The sequence below is a fragment of the Triticum aestivum genome, chromosome 4A (genome assembly GCF_018294505.1).
Source record: "Triticum aestivum cultivar Chinese Spring chromosome 4A, IWGSC CS RefSeq v2.1, whole genome shotgun sequence".
NCBI lineage: Eukaryota > Viridiplantae > Streptophyta > Magnoliopsida > Poales > Poaceae > Triticum > Triticum aestivum.
The window spans coordinates 658607073-658615950 of NC_057803.1; the positions used below are offsets into that span (position 1 = coordinate 658607073).

At 40.0% G+C, this 8878-nt stretch overlaps 1 protein-coding gene across 1 annotated transcript; it reads left to right on the forward strand.

Annotated features, from left to right (window-relative positions):
* The first annotated feature begins 6597 nt into the window (after positions 1-6597).
* Positions 6598-8249, forward strand: LOC123082932 (probable indole-3-pyruvate monooxygenase YUCCA11). Its single transcript, XM_044505124.1, has 5 exons — positions 6598-6772; positions 7094-7209; positions 7531-7764; positions 7852-7974; positions 8070-8249. Exons 1-5 carry the CDS (start codon positions 6598-6600, stop codon positions 8247-8249), a joined length of 828 nt encoding a protein of 275 aa, XP_044361059.1.
* Positions 8250-8878: the final 629 nt, after the last annotated feature.

Below are 8878 nucleotides of genomic sequence, written 5' to 3' on the forward strand. Positions count from 1 at the left end.
CTCTTGTCTTGCATGTATCAAATGGAGTTTCTACTCCAAGTTTGAAGCATCAATGATGTTCAATTCACCTCTCAACCTGCAAAACACTTTCTCATCAAGAGGTTTAGTGAAAATATCCGCTAATTGTTTTTGGTGCGAACATGCTTAAGATTAATGTCCCCTTTGGCAACATGATCTCGAATGAAATGATGACGAGCTTCAATATGCTTAGTTTGAGAATGTTGCACAGGATTGTGAGCAATCTTGATAGCACTTTCATTGTCACAGAGTAATGGAACATGTTTCACATATATCCCATAATCTTTAAGAGTTTGGGTCATACAAAGTAATTGAGGACAACATGAACCAGCAGCAATGTATTTCGCTTCGGCGGTGGATAAGGATACCGAGTTTTGTTTCTTGGAAGATCAAGACACAAGAGATCTACCAAGGAATTGACAAGTACCTGAAGTGGACTTTCTATCAACCTTATCACCGGCATAGTCCGAGTCGGAGTATCCAACAAGATTGAAAGAGGCCCTCTTAGGATACCAAATACCAAAATTTGGTGTATGAATTAAATATCTAACTATCCTTTTCACGGCCTTAATATGACATTCTTTCAGTGCAACTTGATATCGTGCACACATGCACACACTTAGCATAACATCGGGACGTGAAGCACATAGGTATAACAATGAACCAATCATAGAGCGATAAACCTTTTGATCAACCGGTTCACCATCTTTGGTCAAATCAAGATGTCCACTAGTAGGCATGCGGGTAGACATACCTTTGCATTCTTGCATATTGAACTTCTTGAATAAGTCTTTGGTGTACTTCGTTTGAGAGACAAAAGTACCTTCCTTAGTTTGCTTGATTTGCAACCCAAGAAAGAATTTGAGTTCACTCATCATTAACATCTGAAACTTCTCCGGCATTAGCTTTCCAAACTTCTCACTAAAATGAGGGTTAGTTGATCCAAATATAATGTCATCGACATAAATTTGGCATACAAATAATTCTCCATAAACCCTTTTAGTAAAAAGTGTAGAATCAATTTTTCCAATTTCAAAGCCTTTTTCAATAAGGAACTTGGTTAAGCATTTATACCAAGCTCTAGGAGCTTGTTTAAGACCATAAAGAGCTTTGCGAAGTTTGTAAACATGATTAGGTTTCTTAGGATTGATAAAGCCGGGAGGTTGTTTAACATAAACTTCCTCCTCTATTTCAACATTTAGAAAATCACTTTTGATGTCCATTTGGTACAAGGTGATATCATGGTGATTAGCATAGGCAAGTAATATGCGAATGGATTCAAGTCTAGCAACGGGAGCATAAGTCTCACCATAGTCCATACCTTCGACTTGTGTGTAGCCTTGGGCAACGAGACGTGCTTTGTTGCGAACTACTTGTCCATCTTCATCTTGCTTGTTGCGAAACACCCATTTGGTACCGATGATGTTGTGGTTGTTGTCGGGCTTCTCAACCAATGTCCAAACATGATTTCTCTCAAAGTTGTGTAGCTCTTCATGCATAGCATTTATCCAATCCGGATCTTCCAATTCCTTTTCAACCTTCATAGGTTCAATGTTAGAGATGAATGAATAGTGTTCACAAAAGTTAGCTAAACGAGTTTTAGAGCGAGTGATTCTCCCGGTTTGGATATCATTTTAGATTTGCTCGACGGGATGGTCTTTAGCAATTCTTGCTCGAACTCGTGAAAGCTTTTGCTTGGGTCTTGGTTGAACATCTTCTTCATCTTATTCTTCTTCTTCTTGGCCTTCTTCATTGTTGGCATTGTCGTTCTCTTGTCATGGTGGAGAAGGATATTGTTGACGTTCTTGGTGTACTTCCTCGTTTTCTTCATCTTGGTGTGTCCCACTTGTGGATGCTTCCGTATCAACTCTTGGTTCACCTTGTCGTGAGGTAGAAGCTTCCACTTGGACAGACGAGTTACTCTCCTTCACCTCCGTTGGACGAATCTGGCCAATAGACAAGTCTTGGATTGCTTCCGAGGGGTCTTTGTCTCCTACATCAATTTGCAATTGCTCTACTTGCGAGCCGTTAGATTCATCAAACATCACACCTACCGTTTCTTCAACCTTCCGGGTGAAATTGTTGTAGACACGGTAAGTGTGAGAGTTTGAGCCGTAACCAAGTAGGAAACCTTCATGGGACTTAGGAGCAAATTTAGAATGACGATGCTTATCAAGAATCTAGCACTTTGAGCCGAATACTCGAAAGTATCAAAATTGGGGTTTGTTACTGATGAGGAGCTCGTATGCCGTTTTGCCGAGTAGCTTGTGAATATACAAGCGATTTGTTGCATGACAAGCTGTCTCAACCGCTTCTGCCCAAAAGTGCTTCGGCGTCTTGTATTCGTCAAGCATCGTTCTTGCCATTTCGATGAGTGTCCGGTTGTTCCTCTCAACAACTCCATTTTGTTGAGGTGTGTATGTAGCCGAGAACTCATGTGAAATCCCTTCTTCGTCAAGAAAGGTGTCCACATTTGCGTTCTTGAACTCCGTTACGTTGTCGCTGCGAACCTTCTTGATCTTCACTTCGAACTGATTTTGGGCCTTCCTAGCGAAGTTTTTGAAGATCTTTTGGACCTGCGATTTATCATCGAGAAAGAACACCCACGTAAATCTTGAAAAATAGTCAACTATAACTAGACCAAAAGAATTTCCACCGAGACTTTTGTAAGCGTTGGGACCGAAGAGATCCATGTGAAGTAGCTCCAGTGGCCTCCTTGTGGTCATGATGTTCTTCACGGGATGCCTTCCTCCAACCTGTTTACCAGCTTGACACGCACTGCAAAGTCTATCCTTATCAAATATGACATCGTTAACACCAAGGATATGATTTCCTTCAATAAGCTTGTCAAGATTTCGCATGCCAACATGACCTAATCATCTATGCCATAACCAACCTTTCGAGGATTTAGCAATAAAGCAAGTTTTAGGTTGAGCCTTTTTAGTGAAATCAACAATGTAAAGATCACCTCTACGTATACCACTAAAGACCATTTTATGATTGTCTCTACGAAACACTTGGCAATCTACTTCAGTAAATAGGATGTTGAAACCGAAATCAGCAAGTCTAGATACTGAAAGTAAGTTGTAGCCAAGAGATTCGACAAGCATAACATTTTGAATGGAGCTATCATGTGAGATGGCCACCTTACCGAGGCCAACAACCTTACCCTTTGAGTTGTCACCGAAAGTGACATACTTTCGAGGACCATAATTTTCGGCAAGCTCACGAAACATGTCTTTATCTCCGGTCATGTGATCGGTACATCCACTATCAAGAACCCATTCCTTTCCTCCTGCCATATATCCCCGAAGATTTGCCATAAGACCAAAGTGTCTCATTGCATCATCAAGATCAAAGTCATCATCATCATCCTCATCATAGTATCCATGTTTAAGATCGTCATGTGGTGGATCAATTCCTAGTGAGGGTGATTTGTTAGTATGAGTTTGACAATGATCTCCTTTATGAAGTCTAGTAGCTTCGGAAATAATATCGCTAATAATTCCAACATTTCCTTTGGCACGCATAAGATTTGTAAGCTCAAATAGACGATCACTAAACATGGAATCATTGGAATTCATCTTACTCAAGGCAATAGACTTATGAAGAATTTCCTCTAGATTTTTCAATGAATAATTAGGAAATCGTTCCTCAAGAAATTTCCATATAGTGTAGGCACACTCAAGAGTAGGAAAGTTTCCAATCAAGTTTCTAGGCAAGACTTTAGTAATAAGATTAACAGTTCTAAGATTCCTGACCATGTCAATTGACTCATCAAGGGTAGGATGCACGGGATCAACATGAGGTGCACAAGGGCTATAAATGTACTTGTTCAAATGATATTGATTGAAAATCACAAGCATCTCATTTTTCCACTCATGAAAATACTCTCAATCAAGTATAGGCACTCTATGTCTAAGACTCCCTAGAGTGGAGTCATCCATCTTCCTACAATGGTGATTAAACCAAAGCAATGGAGACCAAAGCTCTGATACCAATTAAGAGGATTGAGAAGAGGTGTCTAGAGGGGGGTGATTAGACACTTCGTGCTAAAAGTAGCAGTTTTTAATTTCTCTAAGTTTAAGTGGAGTTTAGGGACAAGTTTAACAAATACAATACATATAAAGCAAGCATGCAAAGAGTATATGAGCAGCGGAAAATAAAGCATGCAACTTGCAAGAATGTAAAGGGAAGGGTTTGGAGAATTCAAACGCAATTTGGAGACACAATGATTTTTGAGTAGTGGTTCCAATAGGTGGTGCTATCGTACATCCATGTTGATGGAGACTTCAACCCACGAAGTGTAACGGCTGCGCGAGTCCACGGAGGGCTCCACCCAAGAAGGGTCCACTAAGAAGGAACCTTGTCAATCCCACCTTGCTGTCGCCCACGAAGGACATGCCTCGCTAGTGGTAGATCTTCACGAAGTAGGCGATCTCCTTGCCCTTACAAACTCCTTGGTTCAACTCCACAATCTAGTCAGAGGCTCCCAAGTGACACCTAGCCAATCTAGGAGACACAACTCTCCAAGAAGTAACAAATGGTGTGTTGATGATGAACTCCTTGCTCTTGTGCTTCAAATGATAATCTCCCCAACACTCAACTCTCTCTCACAGGATTTAGATTTGGTGGAAAGAAGATTTGAGTGGAAAGCAACTTGGAGAAAGCAACTTTAGGTTTAGGTCATATGTGGATGTGAGAAAGCAGTTGAGGGTTTTGGAGCATATCACTAAGCACTATGAAGCAAGAACCTCATTAAGGAACACCTCATCCCTCCTTGATAGTATTGGCTTTTCCTATAGACTCAATGTGATCTTGGATCACTAAAATATAAAATGTAGAGTCGTGAGCTTGAAGCTTGAGCCAATCCTTTTATCCTTAGCATCTTGAAGGGGTTCCTCATCCTTTAGTCCATGCCACTTCATTGTTGAACTTATCTGAAAACATACTAGGTAAAAGTGTTAGTCCAACAAGAGATATGTTGTCATTAATTACCAAAATCACCTAGGGAGCACTTGTGCTTTCACATTTCCCCATGTACAGGTTTACAACCTTCTTATTACTTGGCTTGTACTGTTCTTGTTCATGTAATGATATGACAGGAACAAGGGTGCTCTACTGCAATTTTTGTTTTAAGTTGTTGCTGCCTGGATGGCTATTTCTTGAGAAATACATCAGTTTAAACTGAATATGTGGAATGCCATCAGTACCAGCTGAATGTGTCAAACTGATGTGCTTACAAATCAATCAGTGTGCAAACTGCAAACTGATAGCGGTCGGTGAAATACCTTTATTTTCCATTCATTGTTGCATCATCTTTACTTTCTTTCTGTTTACTGCCGCCGCTTGTGGATTTTGCTCTTGTTGAAGTTGTGTTTCTTTGTCCAACGCAGTTCCTGTTCTTTTAACATGCTCTTGTTGAAGGCAACACATGAATTATGACTATCCACACATTGCTCTTCTGCCATGCGCATCGCCTATTCTGATTGTAAATGGAAGAACTGCAAATGGCCAGGTGAAGGATTCAATTATCAATATAAGTTAAACTTGAAAGTATAAGATGCATAACTGAACAAAAGGAGTTGAGAAACAACACACAAACTAGGTTCCAACAGGACCCAGATCTCAAACAAGATGAGGTAGCAGAACCACAACTAAATCTTTTTTCACAGCAGCACAAAGGGCGTGCCGAATAGCAGCTGACAAAAGAACAAGTGGAACAAATCTACCGTGCCGACAATGACCAGAGGAGCTTATTCTCAAAACATGCCTTGCTGTAGATGGAGTTTCTAGATAGCCAACTTGAGGAAAATGTTCAATGCTCGACAAGATAGATGGTACAAGTGCAACCCGACCACCATAGTGTAAGGCCATCCATGCTCGATCAGTACATTGGCATTGATAGCCCAGAAGACACCTGCAGAGTCCATCTCCATACGGAAGGAAGGTTGACTGGCGATGACGGGTTAGTCTACAAGTATAGGGAAAGGAAAGAAATGCTTGCATAATACACATAAAAGGAAAAAACACTAACAATCTTTCTTGAATCTTAATTAGCATACAAGTACTCCCCTGTCCCGAATTATGTCCTAAAAATGGATGTATCTAGAACTAAAAATACGTCTAGATACATCCAATTATGCGACCAGTAATTCAGGACGGAGGGAGTATATACTGAACATATCCCTATCATATATAAACTTTCATTGATGACAACCCGAATGGAAAGAAATTCTAAAGAGATTTTAGTCTAAACATATCCAAAGCCGGTTGATAAGTTTCCCAAAAAATCAATCGATTAAGAGTGTGTTTCCTGCCTATTTTGTATCCCCTATAATGTATCAGGACATGCTTTCACACCAATGGTTCAATATTTAGATGGAATACTAGTACACACCAGGATAAGGCATCAATAAATCTTCACCTTTTTCATTCCTCATTCTAAATAGATTGACACATGAAACAACCAGTATATATATGCCCACATATGCATCCAAAGATTCATCAAGCAAACAAGCAAACACTCTAGCCTACCATTGCACCCATCCCACAACTCTGTCAACTCTTCTCTTCGAAATGGAGAATGTTGTAGTGTTGATTGTTGGCGCTGGGCCAGCAGGCCTTGCAATAGCAGCATGCCTTAGCCAATTCTCAATTCCCTATGTCATTGTCGAGCGTGAAAGTTGTAGTGCATCGCTTTGGCGCAATCGCGCCTACGATCGCCTCAAGCTACTTCTTGCAAAGGAGTTCTGTGAGTTACCACACATGTCATACCCACTAGATGCGCCAACATACATACCAAAAACCTTGTTTGTGAAGTACTTGGATGACTATGTGGAGCATTTCAATATTCAACCCAAGTATCTCACTAGTGTGGAGTCATCCACATTTGACAATGAAGAAAAATGTTGGTCCATCGTGGCACATGACATGGCAAAGAGCACAATAGTCAAGTTCACAGCAAAGTTTCTTGTTGTGGCAAGTGGTGAGAATAGTGCAGAGAATATTCCCATGATCCACGGACTGCAAAGTTTCCCGGGTGATGTCATCCACTCCTCAAGCTACAATTCAGGCAAGAGCTATTTTGGCATGAATGTATTGGTCGTTGGATCTGGCAACTCTGGAATGGAAATTTCTTATGACCTTGTGGCCCATGGTGCCAATACATCAATCATTATACGAAGCCCGGTATGTACACACACTATATATTATTTTTTGACCTAGAAACACTAGGGGATCCCCCATCCCCACCCTATGAACACTATATATTTTCAGTGGGTACATGGCAATTTCTTATTATAGTCTCCACTAGAAGGATGCAATTTTTCAGAGTTATTACTAGAAAGTATTTCATGGTATAGAGCGATAGACTGTTTTATAACATGCACAAACAACTAAACAATTAGATGAAATACACTGAAAAAATAACTCTTGAAAGAAGATGATTCTATGAAATATTATTTTATGATGCAGGCTTCAAAAGAGATGTGACATGTTTTGTGCTTGCAGATTCATGTAATGACAAAGGAATTAATCCGGTTGGGGATGACACTTGCTCGCCGTCTTCCACTGAATCTAGTGGATACCCTCCTTGTGATGGCGGCGAATTTAATATTTGGAGACCTATCGAGGTATGGCATCAGAAGGCCAAAAATGGGTCCAATGATTCTCAAGTCAGAAACCGGCCAATCCGCTGTTATTGATGTTGGCACTGTTGGGTTAATCAAAAAAGGTATCATCAAAGTAAGTATATCCTTGACATGACATAAATTTCATAATAGATGTTGTCTTCATATGCCAAGTTATCAATATTCTATTCATCTCCTTCAGGTACAAGGGAGCATTAGTAAGATCATGGGCGATATAGTTGAATTTCAGTGCAGTAAAAAAATATCATTTGATGCGATTGTGTTTGCAACTGGATACAAAAGCACAGCAAATATATGGCTCAATGTAACAACATTGATGTTTGAGTATGCCTGAGTTTGTTTTCTTGGTGCAACAATTGTTAAATCTGTTAACAAGCTCCATGTTGTTTTTTATCCCAGAATGGTGAGAACATGTTAAATGGCAATGGGTTGCCCATCAAAGAATATCCGAATCATTGGAAAGGTGAAAATGGGCTCTACTGTGCTGGGTTAGGAAGGAGAGGATTGGCTGGTATTGCAGTAGATGTCAAGAATATCGCCAGTGACATCAAATCAGTGATAGGCACTATGTCCGGCTAAATTACCAAATCAGTGAATGTGTCTGCTACAACTCAATGCCTTCCACTGATGGGCTCCTAAACAAGATCAAGGATGAGATCCGATGCTGGGCTAGGGCTGGGGCACAAGGCTTGCGGGTTGTTCTGCATCAATCCTAGGATGTCCACTAAGTTGCATGATGTACTACAAAATTAACCTCCAAGAAGGACTGTAACTTTTCCCCATCCTATCAATGCAATGAAACGCAAAAGTCTTTTGTGTTTTCTTGATTTTTTTTAATCTTTTACATGTAGTTTACCAGGGCTAGTGTGCTAGACCATTGATTCTTTGAGAAATCTATCCACTGCCATTTGTCTATCTATCTTTGATAGAACTGAATTTTTGTTTATTTCAAGGTTCATATGTGCCAGGGAGTAAGCATTACTTTTATAATATAATCAAGGGCTTTATGCTCACATGGTGCAAAGAGCTTTGCAAATTTTGTTGAATAGTTACCTCCAGTATTTTATTTACTTGAATTTACACATGCAAAAGTCATCCACTTGAACATGATGTTTAACAACAAGGGATTAAGTGCAATTAATACAATCCCAAATCATGAACAACAAATGGTGCAAAAGATAATCAAGTCAAAGTTGTTCATTTTTTCA

Excerpts from the sequence above, each read along its gene's own strand:
- LOC123082932 (XM_044505124.1), top strand. The coding sequence starts at position 6,598 with ATGGAGAATGTTGTAGTGTTGATTGTTGGCGCTGGGCCAGCAGGCCTT. Across the intron at positions 7,765-7,851 it reads TCAAAAAAGGTATCATCAAA|GTACAAGGGAGCATTAGTAA; the intron begins GTAAGTATATCC and ends CATCTCCTTCAG. Across the intron at positions 7,975-8,069 it reads CAGCAAATATATGGCTCAAT|AATGGTGAGAACATGTTAAA; the intron begins GTAACAACATTG and ends TTTTTATCCCAG.